Source organism: Lepidochelys kempii, chromosome 6 (assembly GCF_965140265.1).
Source record: "Lepidochelys kempii isolate rLepKem1 chromosome 6, rLepKem1.hap2, whole genome shotgun sequence".
Lineage (NCBI taxonomy): Eukaryota > Metazoa > Chordata > Testudines > Cheloniidae > Lepidochelys > Lepidochelys kempii.
The window spans coordinates 131,787,765-131,809,459 of record NC_133261.1 but is presented as its reverse complement, the minus strand read 5'-3'; the positions used below and the strand labels follow the sequence as shown (position 1 = coordinate 131,809,459).

Here is a 21,695-nt window from a genome sequence, read left to right as displayed (position 1 = left end):
GGCTAACCCAGGCTAAGCAGCCAGGAATCTCTTGCTTATTCCTAGAAACACCTTGCTCCAAACAGCATAGAGATAGCTAGTTCCTTTTGTTTGGGGTCTTTATTCCCCTTCTGCCATGTGCTCTGAGCTGCTAACTCAGCTGATGGGAGGAATTTGCTTGCATGACTACTCTTTATGGGGAGAAGAGCAGAAAAACAATCATAGAACCATAGTGTTAGAAGGGATCACAAGGATCACCTTGTCGAACCCCCTGCCAAGGTGCAGGATTTGTTGTGTCTAAACCATCCAAGACGGTTGGCTCTCCAGCCTCCTTTTGAAAACCTCCAGTGAAGGAGCTTCCACAACCTCTCTAGGTCTCTGTTCCATTGTCCTACTGTTCTTACAGTTAGGAAGTTTTTCCTGAGATTTCATCTAAATCTGTATGCTGTTGTTTGACCCCATTGCCTCTTGTCCTGTCTTTAGTCCTTTTGTTGATGGCTTCTCTCTCCATATGTAGGCAGTTTCCGGTTACAAGATTCAACTCTAGCCCATCTGATATCAATGGGTCTCCTCTTTTGGGAGAGGTGTAATATTTTCTGTAGAAGAGCAGCTCTTCACACTAATGTCGCCATACGGTTGAAGAGGCTCACAGTACAACCTGCTCAAATATTGCATTACAACATGGAACACAGATATTACAGATAAGATTAATGCATGTGGCAACTGACAAGCACTCGATAGAATCCAAACATTAAATGCTTTCTTATCATTCTAATACCAGTTTTATCAATGTTAACCCCAGAGTGAACCAGACAGATTCCAGCTATGTATCTGTAAGTGTCTAGCTGGGACATGGGGACCTTGGCATGATCTGGCACCTTGCCTGCCAGTGTCACTTCATGTTTCTGAGACTCTTTTTGACTGACTTAAGAAGTGATGGTGACAAGTTTGAAAGAAGCTCTAATCACAGTCCTCCAACGGAGATTACAGCTTCAACAAAAGCCTCGTGGATAGATGTATAAAAGTGGAGAAAATAGGATAGGGGAATCTTGGGAGTTCTGAGTGTTAAGTGGATCCTGAAGGAAGCAAGGAATTAATGTGCGTGTTTAACATATACTGTTGCATTTTTGTTTTTAGGGTGGTAGCTTCTGCTTAATATCTTAAAGTAATGCTTACACATATTCTGGATATCGAATAGCAAGGCTAGGAAACAGCAAGTAGAGACCCGATTGCAGTTTTATTTCCTTAATTTCTGTGGAAAATGAAAAGACTTAGGAGCACAGAGCCTGTATTTGCCCATAGCTTTAGATATTGGGGTGGGATCTGAGTTACCCAGGAAAGAATTTTCTGTAGTATCTGGCTGGTGAAACTTGCCCATATGCTCAGGGTTTAGCTGATCGCTATATTTGGGGTTGGGAAGGAATTTTCTTGCAGGGCAGATTGGAAGAGGCCCTGGAGGTTTTTTGCCTTCCTCTGTAGCATGGGGCACAGGTCACTTGATGGAGGATTCTCTGCTCCTTGAAGTCTTTAAACCACGATTTGAGGACTTCAATAGCTCAGTCATAGGTGCGGTTTTTTGCAGGAGTGGGTGGGTGAGATTCTGTGGCCTGCATTGTGCAGGAGGTCAGACTAGATGATCATAATGGTCCCTTCTGACCTTAGTATTTATGAATCTATATTGAGAGCATTCTAAATAATTGAATTCTTACTGGACAATATCTTAACAGAAGGAAGGAGTCAGAAATACGAGGTATACCGTCAGTCTGAGTAGAACAGTCATTTCCAAGATAGTGATGCCACTGTGAAAAGCACAAACAGCACTGTATGTTCCAGGGATGCTCTGGAGACTTCCTTGTTCCCATGTGTGTAACCATGTATATCTATATGTAATGCACCCATTGGTAGGTGATCACGTTTCTGTATTGAGTGAGATTTTATTATTGCAAACAAAAAAGCAGGATCATTTGTGTACCCGTTTCTGAGACTCAGATCTTGTCCATCATTGCAGTATTGTTTCAAAGCCAGTCCACAGGAGATCCTCCACATGCTCTCACTATTCTTTAAAGTTAGTGACAACTTGAAGGTAGCACATTTGCAATATTTTTTCTTTCCTGAGCTCTGTCTCATCTGTTTGGCTTCAGCAGCTGAACAGGGAGGCTTAACACTCCTAAGGGAGTAAATAGTTCATTTGGGGCCTAATTTTTGTTCTTATGTATCTGAGTATCTGTTAGAATCTTCAGGGCATCTGGTCATTGGCGGGAAGGGAAGGGAACCCTGAGTGAAGTTGCTCACCTGACTGACTGACCATAGACCCAAGCTACCACTACAGGTGGCTGAAAGCTCCTTGGAATAGGTGCTCCTGTTGATATGTATATGACAATTTCTTAGGAAATAGTGTTGTGGTGTCTCTTAAATGGAACAAGAAGCTTATTTTTAAGGTGTGTCATTTTTGCGGTGGTCAACCTTGAGCCCTCTTTATTTGTAAAGTGTCTCTCTTACTCCCTGTCTCCATCTCCCCCAAAATTGCTAAATATTTAACTTGTCCATTTAGTCTCTTGAAACTGAATTTGTAACAGTATTTAATGACACTGGAGTTTGCTTTCTAAATCCTTTATTTACAACTACAAACAATCCTTTCTGTGGATTTTTGGAAACATAAAGATACTACAAAAGAGGCAAATCTGATTCCTAAAACTTAAACAAAGCTGAACTGTTTCTCTCTACTATTTAGGTCATGCCTTCTTTAAACCCAGTCTTTGGTTGTGCTACTTAGTGCTTCTGTTTCTCTCCTCCTAACACTGAACCTTGGTGCATGGTACTATTATGTAATGGATTGTAACGTAACAAAGTAATAAAGAGCTTTCTTCTGGCACTAAGTTAGTGTCTTTAAGAAACGTTGATCTTTATTAATCTTAAGCAGTTTAGAGGTGAAGTAAGGTTAGTGTCAGGCAATGGGATGAATGGTTGAGTATTTTAAAAGCATAAACTACTGAGAAACTTCAATTTCTACAGAATCTGCCTGTTTACATAGATGTTTTATGCAGGGAACATATTTAATCTTTGCTCCATAGACTGCACTGGCTCCTATTAAGTTTATGGGTGAAATTGGATGGATGGTTTTTTGGAGTTTTTTTTTTTTTTTTTAAATCTGTCAAAACCAAGTAGGTTTGGGCCCTGGATATTGCAGATCTTTATGCTGTACCTTTAAATTTGATTCCAATTGGGTCTCTTGCGTTAATGATCCTAGTACTGTATGATTGGAAGCAGGATGGTGTTGTTGGAAGACACTCCACCCTGAACTTTGCTTTCTGTGTTTGGTCCAGTTTCCTTTTTCCAAGTCTGATGCCACTGTAAGACCCATTTTCTCTCACAGGTGAGGTGCGAGGGGTTGGTTTGTTCTTGGGGTGTGGGAGTTTTTTAGTGTCTCAGCATAAAGTGAAATTTGAATAATTATTCTGTGCTTTTATTAATATTGTGATGTGTGTTGTGTGGTTGTGCACTTAAAGCAGTTTAGGTGGATGTCATGTATAATCCAAAAGACTACATGTGTTTATAAAAGCATGCCTCCTGTACTGTAATGTACTGAGGACAAATATGCCTTTCATAGAAGTATAAAAGTTACATCTAACCAGCTTACTTTTACAGTTTATTTTTGCTTATGATCATATGTCATGAACCAGCCTTTGAACTGAGATATGAAAGTCATGTATTTTTGTGGCATCTGAGTGAGGCACCTGGAAAGGACAGTTAGGAACAGTAGGTAGGCCCCTTGCGAATTGAGGAATCGCTCCATTATTCTGATGCCCCCAATGCCATTGTGTTCATTTCAGGAGTTTGGTGTTGACTACATAAGGTGTCAACTGAGGACAAGAATTAGCATTCTGGGTACTCTGCTTCCTTTCTCTTCCTCCTCCTCAAAGATTGCTCTAGTTCTTTCCTGTGTACTCTCTTCCCCATCCACATGCCCTTGATAGGTAAAACGGGGACCAAAATAGTCAAGGGATTAATTAGTTGTTTGGTTTTAACAGATTTTACTGGTTTATACAGTGCAATAACAGGGCTTTTCCAATAATTCCATCTGATATTTTCAATTTTCTCCTTAGACTTTTGGCAACACATGATTAACTGAGGAACTATGTTTGCCCTGTGTGATAATTATCACCACCTGCAGGGCTTGCCAGTGTTCGTTTACAAGTATACGCACACCTCTGTCCACTAGCTCCTCCATAAAACAGAATATTTGAATTTTTTTTTTTTGCTTCTAACAACAGATTCTTCTGCCTGTCCACTTCAGTTTGTGTTGCTGCATGTTTGAATTCAGTAGCAATTAGAGATGATCAAATAACAGGCTGAAATAGAATTATTTAATTAAAGATTAACAATCAGTGTTTAGTACAGCACTATCCAGAATACAGAAAGAAGACATACTTCACCACTTGATGTAGGTGAAGAAAAGGTAGTTTGCTCCCTTCCTCCATATTTGGTGGAATGCTGACAGTGTTAATTCCCAAACTAACTCCCAAAACCTCTGAGACAAAGAAATTCCTTTTCGGAAGGAAAATACTTCTGATGACTAATTTTATTGTGACCTGTTTTGACTTTTTTTACCTAATATTGATGGAATTTTCTTTGAGATCTTCAGGCTGCATGATTGATAAACTAAAAAGGATTCTAATCTGGTCATTATTACTGACAGCTGTGACAACTGCCAGTTCTTATGGAGTTAACATAAACATCTTTCAGTGGATCCTTATTTTATCCATTACAGAAGACATCTGCAATAGCAAGTACCTCTTATCAATCAAACAACATAACTAAATCTTAGGCACCCCTCATCAACCACCCACTCGTGTTTATACCATATTTCCATACTTCGGTTTTTTCCTCGACATATAGATAGATTCATAGATATTAAGGTCAGAAGGGACCATTATGATCATCTAGTCTGACCTCCTGCACAACGCAGGCCACAGAATCTCACCCACCCACTCCTGCAATAAACCTGTCACCTATGTCTGAGCTATTGAAGTCCTCAAATCATGGTTTAAAGACTTCAAGGAGCAGGGAATCCTCTAGCAAGTGGAGGATATGTTTCCCCATATATGTGGAGGTGCCAGCCATAATAAAGTATAGCTCAATATTTGGTCACATGAATATAGGTCACTCACAGGTTAAAAGCCAACACTCTCGCCTTCAAATTCAAACACACTCTTTGCTGATATCATAAAGATTCTGGGAGAAAAGTTAATAATGCAAATAAATTTAGTATACAAAAAAAATAGGACTGAAAAGGTTAATATTTAATTACCAATGTGGCAGTGCGAATTTGTTTTCCTGTGGCTATTATCATATGAGGTCCTAATTAATCACTGTCTTTTTCTTTGTTACATAGATTTATTTTTCCAAAGATGTTTTCATTTTTACCCATTTGCAGGCACAAAGCAAACAGACTCTCGTGAAAATTGGTTCCTAACATCAGAGGAATTTGAAGTATGGAACAGCTTATACAAACTAAAAGAAAGTGATGGAGTCAAAGAACCAATATTGTCTCAAAGTCACTTTGAAACTTTAGAAAATATGGAGGAAATAGCAGTAAGTTCAAACTTAAGTGTAATGTCACTAGAAGAAGAAGAAATTACAGAAGTGAATCTCTGCCATTGATTTTTGGACGTGTTTTTCCTTAATATTAGAATTGATCTACAGTGTAAAATTATCAGAAGTTATTGTAATATTGTAGAGAAATCTGAACTACTTTTGCTATGGGGATGCCAGATGCTGACAGAATATTACCTAATGAGTTTCCCAGACCAAGATTCTTCTTCATATATTTGAGAACAATTCAAAGAAATCCTTTGACAGGGAAAATAATCCCAAAGACTTCTGGGTAGTGAATCAAATTAATGAAAAAGATTCTAAGGAAGGCTATCTAAAAAATACAATGTAAGGACATTCTGATATCTATATGAGAAAGAACCAGGGAATTGTAATCAGAGATTGTTCAGCATGTGAGCTTTTTCTAATATCTGAGACCTACTTCCTGTCAATTAAAATATTTGTAGAATATTGTCATGTCTCCTGCTGCTATTATAGGCATAGGAAACTTATTTCTGTTGGATACAAACAACTTGTATAAACTTATTTCTTGTTGAAAAAGGAAACTATATCCTCAGTGATGATGATCAGTAATTATGGGTATTTTGAAATCCCTCTGTTAACTTAGAGAAGCCAAGACTCCCACTCAGTGGGCTCTTTCTTGATGCAAAAGAATAAATAGGGATCCCCATCTATCACTCACATATTTTAGATCCGCATGCTTTGTGCATGAGAAATGGCAATAGTTGGAAGTTTCTTTTGGTTACTTGGAAAGTAGTACAGAATACATAGTTCAGACTGAAAACAGAGAATATTTCTTTTTATTAAAACTGACATATCCCCCTCATAACAATAAGTTTATAGGCCTTCTCTTTTGTTCAGGACATTTGAGGGTGGTTTCCATAGAGAACTGGGACTCTGTTTTGTGAACCAATTGCCTGATTGAAATCTTTGTGTTAATATTTATTTGAAATTGCAGGCATCTCGAGTGGAAGGAGCTCATGAACTTTCCCTATCTGAGTGGAGACTTTGGCAGAATCGTCCTTTTCCTACCTATCTGGTTGACCACTCGGATCGTTGCTACCATTTTATTAAAGTTATGGAAATGATAGAACTGATGAGACATGAAGAGGTAGGTTCTTTGAATTACTATGTTTGACTATGTATGCAAGTATAGATATGCATCAACTGCATAATAATAAAAAAAGCAAATTCTAATATGTTTAAGGGCTTATCTACACAAAAATTCACAGGGAGGTGAGTATGAAATAGCTAGGGTGTAAATTTAATGCGCAATTAGCTGTTCCACAATAATTCCTTGTGTAGGCACTCTTATTCCACACTGAGTACCTTTTTGCAATTTAAATTAAAAAGTGGGTTAATCTAAACTGCAGTAGCAGTTTAGATTAATACTGAGTGATAGCTATTCCACATTAGCTTTTCACAACCTTTTCCGCACGTAGACAAGCCGAAATAGTGGTTTAGTCTCTGTATCTTTGTCAGTCAAGATGAAAGGAGGAAAAAATGTATGTAGTTTTTAAAGACGGCGTGGTGCCCAAGCAAATATTCACAAAACGGAACATCTTAAAATATCCCTCACTTGCAGTCTTTTATTTTCAAAAGTTTATACTGTGCTATTAAACTGTTGTATAAAAGGTAAGTGTTTGTTTTCTTCTGCAGAATGAGGCAGAATATATGACATAAATTTATTCTAGTTTTAATAATTATTTGTATCCAGATATCACTTTCCAGAAAACCCACAATAAGAGAACTAAACACATACCAAGGAAGCAACATCATAACAAAATCGCAAAAAGGGACACTACCAATCTTCCAAAAACATTAAAAGTCTAGAAGTACTTGCATATCACTTGCATGTATTAAATGCAGTTACACAAATTCATCATTTTCACATATCCCATATAAGCACTGAAAATATACTTCAGTAATATCTCACAAAAAATGCTCTAATTATCACAGTATAAAATACTAAAAGAAAGCCAGAACCTTCTCTGTTGGGTTCTAAAAGGTAAGAGCAAGGTCATAGAATCACAGAATATCAGGGTTGGAAGGGACCTCAGGAGATCATCTAGTTCAACCCCCTGCTCAAAGCAGGACCGATCCCCAAATAAATCATCCTAGCCAGGGCTTTGTCAGCCTGACCTTAAAAACTTCTAAGGAAGGAGATTCAAGAGTCAAGAGTACACCAATCAAATATACAGGGAGGAAAATTAAGTTGGGAATATTATCGATTTCCTTAGATTGTCATTGATTGGTGGCATTTAGGTGTTTATAGTAAAATGCATTTGTAGGTGAGATTATGTACAAATAGATGTATTAACAAAGTTTGAAGATTTTAATTGGACATTATTTTGCATTTTCCTCCAGTTTAGCTTCAGCATAATCCGTAAATGTGGCTCTTCGGTGTGCTGAAGTTTTCTAGGTCATCAGAATCTGTTGCTTAGCTGCCAAAGTTTCTTGAACAGCCACGGTTAATCACTGGGAAAGAATAGAGACATTGCAGTTGCATTTCTTGACAGGAAAGTGAGTTAATGGTAAATTATAAATAGACATTTTAGGGACAGCTTTATCTTCTCCATTTCAGCCCAGAACAGTAGAAGTCTTAAGCCCTTCTAGAGCATGGGTTCTCAATCTGGATTCATGAACTTATTGTTAAGTGGGAGAAGGCTCATAAGGTAGTCCTTGTTTGACCCCCATCCTTTGCCATGGTGTAGAAGATTTTATAAATGCTGTTCTAGTGTGTAATCATGACTGTACCTTTTGATTGTGGCATTTTGAGTATTTGTGAGGATTTAATTTCCTATTTATTTTATTTAAACATAAAATATGCTTATGCAGTACTGTAGGTGCCCTAATTCATGAGTATTGCAACAAAAACCCAGCAGCAATAAAATAATTCAAACAGGAACTCTGCCAGCCATCATCTAAGAAGCACACCCACAACCCTTTCAAATCAATGTTTTTTGCTACATGCTTGGAAGGTCACTGGATGCAGGCCATTTCAGATGAAGCAGGGAAGCAAGTCCCAGAATCTTGGGGTCTTCACAGAGAGCGGTCTTTCAGCAGCCCACTCTTTTGACCAGGGTGGCTCAGGGAGAGAGTCAATCCCTCAGCTAGGCTGGACCTAGACCAGTTAAGACTTCATAGGTAGAGCCTCTCGTGTTTTTCGCAAATATGAAAAAACATGAAATAATACTTTTTTTTTTCTTTTTTTTTTTTAAGTATGACCTGAAATAGAATGAAACACTGCTCAGGTTTGACTGGGCTGCCTTTCCAACCTGGCAGGGTGGCTGAACTTTAGTGAGTGGCATTGCAATCTGGTGCACAGGGTTGGAGCACTGCTCCGGTTTGACTTGGCCACCCCTCTGTCATCCCAGTGGGATAAAATGAAATGACAAGAAATTCCCTAAAAATAAAATGAAAGATTATAATAGAAAAAGAATTTCATGGGATTCTATTTAAAGGTTGTAGCCAACACCTTAAACTTCACCTAGAGACCAATAGGCAGCCAGCGCAGAGCCTGAAGCGCTGGTGTTACATGCGGGCAGTGAGATGCCCACTCAGTAACCATGCCACTGTGTTCTGCACCAACTTTAATCTCCAGTTTAACTGTAAGGAGTAGCCCCATGTATAGCACATTGGAATAGTCCAATCTTGAGGTAACAAAGGCATGCATAACTATGGCAAGGTTTGTATCTGAAAGGAAGGATTGCAACCTTCTAACCAGACACAGGTGGTTAAAAGCTGGCTAGATCACAGCTATAATTTGCTTAACAGCAGCAGAAGGCCTGGAATCATCCTAAATTGCAAAACCTAGTAACAAATGGTAGATTCACTCCCTCATCACAGGAGTTGATATTGCCTATACCATTTCCTGAGGTTGGTTCCCACCATCATCACCTTAGGCATGAACAGGAGGGGTTACAGAATGACATCTTGCAGCACCCTGCATCGGAGTTCTTTAGGAAGAAGAGCAATCACAACTACCCATCGAGATCTCTGAGAGAAAAAAATGAAGCCAATTAAAGGCAGCCCAGTCTGTTCCTGCCAAAGTCCTCAAGCAAGTCAGCAATATCTTACGATAAACAGTATTGAAAGTAGCTGATTAATCTAATACTGACATGGACCACCTAGTCATCCACCGTCAGGAGGAGATTGTTGACCAGTGCAATCTTTGTGCCAAAGCCAGATCCGTATCTTGATTGACGAGGATCAAGAAGATCAAAGGCATCTCGCTACAACCTTCTCCACAGTCTTACTGTGACGCTCTGTACCTCGGGGGAACCCCCATGTTCATCCTTGTAAAATGATTGTGTGATATTGTGATATCCAGTGCAAAGTTTGTCATGTCGGGTGTCTTCGGAAGGCTCATGATGCACTGAGCATTGTTGTTATAGTGATGTTATAGTAATTGTTGTTACAATAATGTTATAGGTTGTAATTTCATGTATATAGTTATGAGGCTGAAAATGTGTCCTTGTGGCTTAAAGCAAGCCCAGGAGAAAACTCTCCAAGAGCAGAGAGGAAGTTCACACCTCATCTCAGGGCATGTATGGGACAAAACCAGCCTCACAGGAATAAAGGACACTGGCCTAGGCAACAACAAAGGATCTGTTGGACTCTGGAGTGAGTCACCCCCTTCCTTTGGTCAGTTTGGGACTGTGATGAGGTAATGCTCACCTGACTCTGAAGGGGGGGGGGGCAAAGCCAAGAGGGAAGAAAGGACATGATAAAAGGGAGAGACGTTTGTCATGCTCTTCGTCTCTTCCACCTCCATCTACAGACATCACCACCAAGCGACTGAAGCGCTGATTAAAGGGGAGAGCCCGGCTGAAGGCAACCAGCCAGGCTGTGGTGAGAAGCATCTAAATTTGTAAGAGCACTGGAAGTGTTAAGATCAGCTTAGAATGCGTTTTGCTTTTATTTCATTTGACTAAATCTGACTTATTATGCTTTGACTTATAATCACTTAAAATCTATCTTTGTAGTTAATAAATCTGTTGGTTGATTCTACCTAAATCATAGAATAACAGAGTTGGAAGGGACCTCTGGAGGCCATCTAGTCCAACCCCCTGCCCAGAGCAGGACCAATCCCAACTAAATCATCCCAGCCAGGGCTTTGTCAAGCCTGACCTTAAAAACTTCCAAGGAAGGGGATTCCACCACCTCCCTAGGTAACGCATTCCAGTGTTTCACCACCCTCCTACTGAAAAAGTTTTTCCTAATATCCAACCTAAACCTCCCCCACTGCAACTTGAGACCATTACTCCTTGTCCTGTCATCTGCTATCACTGAGAATAGTCTAGATCCATCCTCTTTGGATCCATCTTTCAGGTAGTTAAAAGCAGCTATCAAATCCACCCTTATTCTTCTCTTCCGTAGATTAAACAATCCCAGTTCCCTCAGCCTCTCCTCATAACTCATGTGTTCCAGTCCCCTAATCATTTTTCTTGCCCTTCGCTGGACTCTCTCCAATTTTTCCACATCCTTCTTGTAGTGTGGAGCCCAAAACTGGACACAGTATTCCAGATGAGGCCTCACCAATGTCGAATAGAGGGGAACGATCACATCCCTCAATCTGCTGCCAATGCCCCTACTTACACACCCCAAAATGCCATTGGCCTTCTTGGCAACAAGGGCACACTGTCGACTCATATCCAGCTTCTTGTCCACTGTCACCCCTAGGTCCTTCTCTGCAGAACTGCTGCCGAGCCATTCGGTCCATACTCTGTAGCGGTGCACTGGATTCTTCCGTCCTAAGTGCAGGACCCTGCACTTGTCCTTGTTGAACCTCATCAGATTTCTTTTGGCCCAGTCCTCCAATTTGTCTAGGTCCCTCTGTCTCCTATCCCTACCCTCCAATGTATCTACCACTCCTCCCAGTTTAGTGTCATCCACAAACTTGCTGAGGGTGCAATCCACACCATCCTCCAGATCATTAATGAAGATATTGAACAAACCCAGCCCCAGGACCGACCCTTGGGGCACTCCACTTGATACCGGCTACCAACTAGACATGGAGCCATTGATCACTATCCGTTGAGCCCGACAATCTAGCCAACTTTCTACCCACCTTGTAGTGCATCCATCGAGCCCATACTTCTTTAACTTGCTGACAAGAATACTGTGGGAAACTGTGTCAAAAGCTTTGCTAAAGTCGAGGAATAACACGTCCACTGCTTTCCCTTCATCCACAGAACCAGTTATCTCATCATGGAAGGCAATTAGATTAGTCATGCATGACTTTCCCTTGGTGAATCCCTGCTGACTCTTTCCTGATCACTTTCCTCTCGTCTAAGTGCTTCAGAATTGATTCCTTGAGGACATGCTCCATGATTTTTCCGGGGACTGAGGTGAGGCTGACCGGCCTGTAGTTCCCAGGATCATCCTTCTTCCCTTTTTTAAAGATGGACACTACATTAGCCTTTTTCCTGTCTTCTGGGACTTCCCCTGATCGCCATGAGTTTTCAAAGATAATGGCCAGTGGCTCTGCAATCACATCCGCCAATTCCTTTAGCACGTTCGGATGCAACGCATCCGGCCCCATGGACTTGTGTACGTCCAGTTTTTCTAAATAGTCCCGAACCACTTCTTCCTTCACAGAGGGCTGGCCACCGCCTTCCCATGCTGTGCTGCCCTGTGCAGTAGTCTGGGAGCTGACCTTGTTCGTGAAGACAGAGGCAAATAAAGTATTGAGTACATTAGCTTTTTCCACATCCTCTGTCACTAGGTTGCCTCCCTCATTTAGTAAGGGGCCCACACTTTCCTTGGCTTTCTTCTTATTGCCAACATACCTGAAGAAACCCTTCTTGTTACTCTTAACATCCCTCGCTAGCTGCAACTCCAGGTGTGATTTAGCCTTCCTGATTCCATTCCTACATGTCCGAGCAATATTTATATATTATCCCTGGTCATTTGTCCAGTTAACTTCTTGTAAGCCTCTTTTTTGTGTTTAAGATCAGCAAGGATTTCACTGTTAAGCCAAGCTGGTCACCTGCCATATTTACTATTCTTTCTACACGTCAGGATGGTTTGTCCCTGTAACCTCAATAAGAATTCTTTAAAATACAGCCAGCTCTCCTGGACTCCTTTCCCACTCATGTTATTCTCCTAGGGGATCCTGCCCATCAGTTCACTGAGGTAGTCAAAGTCTGCTTTTCTGAAGTCCAGGGTCCGTATTCTGCTGCTTTCCTTTCTCCCTTGTATCAGGATCCTGAACTTGACCATCTCATGGTCACTGCCTCCCAGGTTCCCATCCACTTTTGCTTCCTCTACTAATTCTTCCTGGTTTGTAAGCAGCAGGTCAAGAAGAGCTCCGCCCGTAGGTGGTTCCTCCAGCACTTGCACCAGGAAATTGTCCCCTACATTTTCCAAAAACTTCCTGGATTGTCTGTGCACCGCTGTATTGCTCTCCCAGCAGATATCAGGATGATTGAAGTCGCCCATGAGAACCAGGGCGTGCGATCTAATAGCTTCTGCGACTTGCCGGAAGAAAGCCTCGTCCACCTCATCCCCCTGGTCCGGTGGTCTATAGCAGACTCCCACCACGACATCACCCTTGTTGCTCAGGCTTCTAAACTTAATCCAGAGACTCTCAGGTTTTTCTGCAGTTTCATACTTGAGCTCTGAGCAGTCATACGGCTCCCTTACATACAGTGCAACTCCCCCACCTTTTCTGGCCTCCCTGTCCTTCCTGAGCAGTTTATATCCATCCATGACAGTACTCCAGTCATGCGAGTTATCCCACCAAGTCTCTGTTATTCCAATCACATCATAATTCCCTGACTTTGTCAGGACCTCCAGTTCTCCCGCTTGTTTCCCAGGCTTTCTGCATTTGTATATAGGCCGTTGAGATAACCCGCCGATCGCCCCTTGTTCTCAGTATGAGGCAGGAGCCCTCCCCTCTCACATGCTCCTGCTCGTGCTTCCTCCTGGTATTCCGCTTCCCCATTTACCTCAGGGCTTTGGTCTCCTTCCCCCGGTGAACCTAGTTTAAAGCCCTCCTCACTAGGTTAGCCAGCCTGCTCGCGAAGATGCTCTTCCTTCTCTTCGTTAAGTGGAGCCTGTCTCTGCCTAGCACTCCTCCTTCTTGGAACACCATCCCATGGTCGAAGAATCCAAAGCCTTCTCTCCGACGCCACCTGCGTAGCCATTCATTGACTTCCAAGATTCGACGATCCCTACCCCAGCCTTTTCCTTCCATGGGGAGGATGGACGAGAACACCACTTGCACCTCATACTCCTTTATCCTCCTTCCCAGAGCCACGTAGTCTGCAGTGATCCACTCAAGGTCATTCTTGGCAGTATCATTGGTGCCCACGTGGAAAAGCAGGAAGGGGTAGCAGTCCGAGGGCTTGATGAGTCTCAGCAGACTCTCCGTCACATCGCAAATCTTAGCCCCTGGCAAGCAGCAGACTTCTCTGTTTTCCAAGTCAGGGTGGCAGATACAGGACTCAGTCCCCCTGAGGAGAGAGTCCCCGACCACCACCACCTGCCTCCTTCTCTTGGGAGTGGTGGTCGTGGAACCCCAACCTTAGGACGGTGCATCTCATGCCTTTCAACTGGTGGAGTCTCCTTCTGCTCCCTTCCCCGAGACGTATCATCTGGGCCACTCCTCACAATGGTGCCTGTGGAGAGAACATGAAAACGGTTACTTACCTGTATCCGCGTAGCTGGTACATGGACGTTCCCCCTTCTTCTTCTGGAGGTCACATGTTACCAGATTTCTTCACCGTCCTCCTGTCCGCGCTGTGCAGCCTGCTCTGAACCTTCAGAACCTTGTGCCTGTAGAAGCCTATCCTGACGTCTGTCCAGGAAATCTTCAGTTTCTCTTATGCAACGCAGGGTCGATACCTGTTGCTCCAGACCTTGAACCTTCTCTTCCAATATGGAGACCAGCTTGCACTTTGTACACACAAAGTTGCTTCTGTCCTCTGGAAGAAAGACAAACATGGCACATCCAGCGCAGGTCACAACAGTTGAACACTCCCCATCTATGTTACCTTCCTACTATGAGCTTCCTCAGGAGATGCAGTAATTACTCAGAGAAGTCGTTAGGTTGTAAGCCTTAGTGGGCTCACCCCAGGCGAACTCCCAGGCAAACTCCTGCTTTCCCCTGCTGCTCTGCTGTCCCCTGCTGCTCAGCTGGTTCGCAAAGCGCCGGCTTTTTTAAACAGCCAGGCTCACCTGAAACAAAACACTCCCAACTCCCGCCCTTTTCAGCCAACCAGTCAAGCACTCACTCAAACTTTCAAGCTGCCCTCACTACAAACACTCTGATCCTCTCACCAAACACACACTCACTTACCCAGATACTCACCAACACAGATCCCAGGCAAACTCCTGCTGTTTGCTGCTCTGCTGTCCCCCGCCGCTCACTGAAGCATGTGTTTGGTTTGAAGCATGTCAGAGACTCCCCTTGGGATAACAAGCATGGTACATATCAATTTCTTTGTTAAATTGATGAACTCATATAAGTTTGCAGTGTCCAGCAGGCATAACTGGACACTGCAAGACAGAGGTTCCTAGGGTTGTTTCTGGGACCAGAGATATTGGTTAATGTCATTCGGTTGCACAATCCAAGGAGCAGCTTACATGACAGAGACTGTGCGTGAACAGCCCAGGAGTGGGGGTCTCACTGCAGAGCAGGATAAAGCTGGCTCCCAGAGTCAAGGAGTCCTAGCAGATCACTGGTCCCCATAACACCAGGAGAAGGTCACACTTACCCAAGAAGGGAAGATGCGATGGTGGCTGACATTTAACTAAACACTATCAAGCAATGATTTTTTGAGCAAAAACCAGACTAATGTTTCTTTCAAAGCAATAGGCAACCTGGCCTTTCTGAGAAGCATTGACTGTCTTCTCAAGCCAGGTACCCAGTACTTCCTTCCTTACTTCCCCAGCCAAGAAGTACATGGATCCCACGCATAGGTTTTGGAATGAGCACCTCCATTACCCCAGTGATCACTGATTGAAACTAGCAGGAAAGATGAGGTCCTGGATTCCTGAGGCCTTGCTCTGTCTCACCATAGAATCAAACAACCCATTCCTAATCTGATCAGTCCTTTCTGCAAAATAACGCAATTTCTTGTAGTGGGGTGGGCTCAGACCGGCTACTGAGTTCAGGCAGCCTGGATTTACCAGGCTCTTCCGCCCAAAACAAATATGCTGTCTAAGATTTTGTGGATGCTGTGGTGGAGGAAAAAGACTTTTTTTTTTTTTTTGGTGCTTCATCCCAGGCCGCACAGCATAAGAGTTTTCAAAGCTTTCTGCTGCAACTAGTCAGCCTTGGCATGAGACTTATGCCACTGCTGGTCTAACTGTCTTCCCTCCTGCCTCATTTGCTGAAAATCATCAGTAAATCAGGGTGACCTGTGAGAACAAAGCTAGCAAACAGGCACATCTTGTATAATTATATAGCGTGGGGTAACTGCAGAGTGAAGATCCTTTTGTGTAAAAAACACTTGAAAGAAAAAGCCATGTATAAAACCACCCGTGGTGAAAATACCACTTGCCTTAGCTCTGTAAGCCAACTCCATCATGAATCGGGAGTGTGTGACAGATAACATTTCACTAAGAGATTTCAAAATCTATGGTGAAGCCTGCCCGCTAGCAACCTCAGTTTCTCAGAGGTTCACCCACCCTGTTTGCTAATGATCTGTGCTGGGCATTCATTCTTTTGTCTGATCTTTTTCTTTTCTTCTTGGGTGATCTTGAAGGGATAATGACAGATAAACAGAATTAGAACTAGGAGATGAGCCTTGAGACGCAGGGTTCCAGGTTCTCAGGTCAAAGCAGGCTTAGTCATGCTAGCCATGATAGCTGTGCCACTCCTTGCTTCTGGGGAGTTCGAGTCCTAATGCTAGCTCTTCTGATTTTATTTTAGGAGAGAAGATTGTTATAATCTTAATCATCAGTAAGAATCTTTCCCTTAATCTTCATTGTAGCTGCATCTACATCTTAAGGCTTGGTTAGCTGTGGCAGTCGCAGAGACATTTATGCATGGGATTCAGGCAGCACTTTGAGAGCTAAGCTGTTCATCCAAGAAGCAAGGGCAGGGATGGGGAGTTCAGAGCCGATAATAGGTTAGCAGTAGGGGGAGTATAGACGGGAGATTTGGAATTAGTGTAGCTCTCCCACAGTTTAATGGATAAATCAACTACCCTCTTTCAAAAACAAAAGCCCTCCCCCCAAGGAAGACTTGTCAGCAATGGATTTGGGTACCTCAGAAAGATGGCAGCTGAAACAACTATTTAACTTTTAAATAATCTGTAAGTAAAATAAGTATTTTTTAAAAATTACTGGTTTTAAGAGGAGGGGACTTTTAAAAATGTTATATACATGCGCTAATTGATGTTTTCCTTCATCCTTTAAATTTTAAAAACATCTAAATGTATAAATTGAATATCACACTCAAGAATCTGTCCGTTATTGTATACCCATCTCTAATAGTTTGAGAGAGAGCACAATTCCAATGTAATCGCCTCATTACATTAGTGCTTATTTGATGAACAACTGGAATCACCTCCTCAATATGTATACTGAGTTGAAGTAAAATGTTAAATATATAGCTATTCTAATTGTATAAAATTTAAAAAATTAAAATTTGCTCAAATGTTATATTGGCATCAACTTGAATAATAGAGCGTGGTTTCAAATTCATAGATTGAACCAAAATCTAGGGAACATTACCTTTCAAATAATGTGGCATTACTTCACCTCCTAAAAGTCTAGGAGCCAGTCATGCCTGGCAAGTCATACATTCAGAATTCCCTCATGAAATAGGAGATAATGGGAAACAGTGGTAGTATTGCATGCAATATTAGTCAAGTCAGGAAATTCCAAAACTTCAGCATGCTTTGGCAAAACTAACTTGGTGATGTCTGTTAACAAGAGAAAGATGAACAGAAAGTTCTGTGGATGAGTTGATTATACTGGAATAATCTTAGCTCTCAAATTTTACTAGTTAAGGAGTTCTTAATCTTTCAAGACTAATGTTTTGTTATGAAATTAAATGCAAAAATAATGCAAAGGCTGAGGGAACTGGGATTATTTAGTCTGCAGAAGAGAAGGATGAGGGGGGGATTTGATAGCTGCTTTCAAGTACCTGAAAAGGGGTTCCAAAAAGGATGGATCTAGACTGTTGTCAGTGGTAGCAGATGACAGAACAAGGAGTAATGATCTCAAGTTGCAATGGGGGAGGTTTAGGTTGGATATTAGGAAAAACTTTTTCAGTAGGAGGGTGGTGAAACACTGGAATGCGTTACCTAGGGAGGTGGTGGAATCTCCTTCTTTAGAGGTTTTTAAGGTCAGGCTTGACAAAGCCCTGGCTGGGGTGATTTAGTTGGTGATTGGTCCTGCTTTTGAGCAGGGGGTTGGACTAGATGACCTCCTGAGGTCCCTTCCAACCCTGATATTCTATGATTATGCAAAATCTAAAAGGAAAATAAGAATATCTGGAAGCAATTGTCTTGAAGATTTTGACTTAGCCAATAAAGCTTATACATTTCTTTGACCCAACAAGTGCAGACTTGGCTAAGCAATGTATTTACGAGCTGTTTCTGATCCTGGTAACATTTATGCACATGTAACTTTGAGCACCATGAAAAATCCTATTTACTTGAAGCACATGCTTAGAATCATAGAATCATAGAATATCAGGGTTGGAAGGGACCCCAGAAGGTCATCTAGTCCAACCCCCTGCTCAAAGCAGGACCAATTCCCAGTTAAATCATCCCAGCCAGGGCTTTGTCAAGCCTGACCTTAAAAACCTCTAAGGAAGGAGATTCTACCACCTCCCTAGGTAACGCATTCCAGTGTTTCACCACCCTCTTAGTGAAAAAGTTTTTCCTAATATCCAATCTAAACCTTCTCCACTGCAACTTGAGACCATTACTCCTCGTTCTGTCATCTGCTACCATTGAGAACAGTCTAGAGCCATCCTCTTTGGAACCCCCTTTCAGGTAGTTGAAAGCAGCTATCAAATCCCCCCTCATTCTTCTCTTCTGCAGGCTAAACAATCCCAGCTCCCTCAGCCTCTCCTCATAACTCATGTGTTCCAGTCCTCTAATCATTTTTGTTGCCCTTCGCTGGACTCTCTCCAATTTATCCACATCCTTCTTGAAGTGTGGGGCCCAAAACTGGACACAGTACTCCAGATGAGGTCTCACCAATGTCGAATAGAGGGGAACGATCACGTCCCTCGATCTGCTCGCTATGCCCCTACTTATACATCCCAAAATGCCATTGGCCTTCTTGGCAACAAGGGCACACTGCTGACTCATATCCAGCTTCTCGTCCACTGTCACCCCTAGGTCCTTTTCCGCAGAACTGCTGCCTAGCCATTCGGTCCCTAGTCTGTAGCTGTGCATTGGGTTCTTCCATCCTAAGTGCAGGACCCTGCACTTATCCTTATTGAACCTCATCAGATTTCTTTTGGCCCAATCCTCCAATTTGTCTAGGTCTTTCTGTATCCTATCCCTCCCCTCCAGCGTATCTACCACTCCTCCCAGTTTAGTATCATCCGCAAATTTGCTGAGAGTGCAATCCACACCATCCTCCAGATCATTTATGAAGATATTGAACAAAACCGGCCCCAGGACCGACCCTTGGGGTACTCCACTTGATACCGGCTGCCAATTAGGTGTTTGCAGGATCCAGGCATCAACATATAGGCACTGTGGCACAATATCCTGGGCAAACCTTATGGAATTAAGTTAAACCTTATTGAATTACATTTAATATCTTGGCGGGGGGGAAATTGTATGGGACTTCTGTAGGAGAAAGAGGGATTAATGCAGTCTCTGGGAGATAAGGTGAATTTCAAATGACTATGTTGAACAATATAGCAGATGTGGTTTCTCTTTGGGACAATAAGTGTGAAGTGGAATTTCTCGGAAGTACTGGGGAGGAGGGTATTGCAAAACCCCACCTACAGACTCTGTCTTAGAAGCATTGCCCTGAGGGGAGGATCTTTTTGTTTGCTGATCACCTGTGACATAAGGACAGTTCAAAGAACCAATCTGGATTCACCAGAGACCATCAGACAAAGGAAAGGACTTTTGAATATATAGCCCCACTTTAAACTGATTCAGGGCTTTTGTTCTGATCCAGCAAATGGGCAGGACCTCTGGTTCATAGAAGGCCGCAATCCTTAGGGAAGAGTTGGAAGGACTTGACTTACTGATGCCCCATAAGACCTGAGAGCTAGTTCTGAGCCCAGGCTGTTAAGAACTTAGAATCATAGAATCATAGAATATCAGGGTTGGAAGGGACCCCAGAAGGTCATCTAGTCCAACCCCCTGCTCAAAGCAGGACCAATTCCCAGTTAAATCATCCCAGCCAGGGCTTTGTCAAGCCTGACCTTAAAAACCTCTAAGGAAGGAGATTCTACCACCTCCCTAGGTAACGCATTCTAGTGTTTCTTGTGACCACGAAAGAGACCTCTTGGGGGTAAAAGGGGGGTGGGGGTGGAAGGAGTGTGAGTGAAGGACTCACCTGCCAGAGCCCTTATTGGAAACAGATGGAGGGGATCTCTGGTAAGATTATTAGCGTGCATGTAGGTTCTTGTATAGGTTTTAATATTTTCTCTGTAGAGCTTTTACCTTAAGAATAAAATATGCTTGTTTAGAAAGAACTGTGTGGTACCATATAACTGGGACAATTGTACTTTATACAGTCTCTGAGGGGAGAAGTGAAGCAGGCCTGTTGAAGCAAATTGTCTTTTGCTGGGAATAACAGTGAATTCAGGGAACTGTTCGGCCTGGAAATGCCCTGGTCAACAGTAAGAGAGACGTGTGTCATTGCCCGAGAGGCAGCAGCTGTGGGGCTGGAAGCCTGAGAGTGTTGCTGGACTACTAATGGGGAATACAGGTGCAGTGGCCCTGAATTGGGACAGGTGTAGTGCATCTAGGTATGCACCTGTAGACTTTTATTATATGTAATCAGGATGCAGTTTTCAAATTATCACTTTCTTTAATCAAGACCACTGTTCTTCAAATGAAATTAAGGCACTAGTCCTCAGAGAGGACTCCAGCCATGTCAAGTTTCAGATGTTTTGATGTACCTTAATGTGGTTATATTTATTTACCCATCCTCACTGATCTCAACAATGGATGAAGGGGTTTTACTGTAACTTTCTGAGAATTAACCTGTAGGCAGAGACCAAGCCTGTAGAACTGCAACCTAAAAAGGCCGTGTTCTAAGAAAGTGAGTTTGCAAAAACAGTAGTGTTGGTGTGGTTATATATCACTTTGCAGTCTCAAAAAGAAAAGGAGGACTTGTGGCACCTTAGAGACTAACAAATTTATTTGAGCATAAACTTTCATGAGCTACAGCTCACCTCATCGGATGCATTCAGTCTCAGCTATTATGGGGTACTGCCAGGTACCTACTATAAATATAGATAGCCAAATGTACTGCTACTAATCCTTCTCCTCTAGTTAATTTACAGCCCTTAATAATAGAAGGATTAAGGCAAATGCAAGTCAGAGCCACCACTTTAAATAACCAAGGTGTTGCACTTCAAACTACAGTGGTTTGTGTAATCAACACTGTTTTCTTCAAAACCAGCAAATAAACTAGAAGTATATGGTGAGACTATTAAGCACTTACTTGGAACAGTGCTCATTTAAAGTACTTTATTCTAATATAAATATTTGAAGACTTACCTGCTCTGTAGATGTTTTGTATATTCTTTATAGGCTTGTGGCAAAAAGGCAAAATACAATCATTCTCCTGTCATTGTGCCCTTTTAATCTGATTTTGAAGAAACCTCAGATTTACCCTGCAGCTGTTTTCATTCTATAATGACTAAACAAATACAATTAAAACATTTAAAGTTTTTTTTAAAAAAACCTAGAAACTAAAAATAGATTCTGTTGTATTTTAATCTTGCATTTAATAGAGTTTTAAGTTTATTTTGTTTTATGGCAATTGAGAATCTAGTAAAAGTTATACAAGTGTTATCCATTTTAGCCTGTTTGTCATGCATTCAAAGAACAAATTGGAACATTAAAAATATATATTTATATCAGACCCTTTGTAGCAAACACATGTACTGCAGGAAGCTTTTAATGCCTGTGTGGCTTTATTACTAAGGCAAC

General features: G+C 42.0%; 1 protein-coding gene across 13 annotated transcripts in view; it reads left to right on the top strand.

Annotated features, from left to right (window-relative positions):
• Nucleotides 1-21,695, top strand: part of FANCM (FA complementation group M) — a 147,954-nt gene that overhangs the window by 96,556 nt on the left and 29,703 nt on the right. For all 13 annotated transcript variants that reach the window (XR_012159625.1, XM_073350242.1, XM_073350241.1 and 10 more), the window contains 2 exons: nucleotides 5,414-5,571; nucleotides 6,551-6,703. Coding sequence is in view for 12 of the 13 variants with exons in the window: in XM_073350242.1 (XP_073206343.1) it covers nucleotides 5,414-5,571; nucleotides 6,551-6,703 (311 nt within the window). In the remaining variant the exon portion in view is untranslated. The remainder of the gene's footprint in view (nucleotides 1-5,413; nucleotides 5,572-6,550; nucleotides 6,704-21,695) is intronic.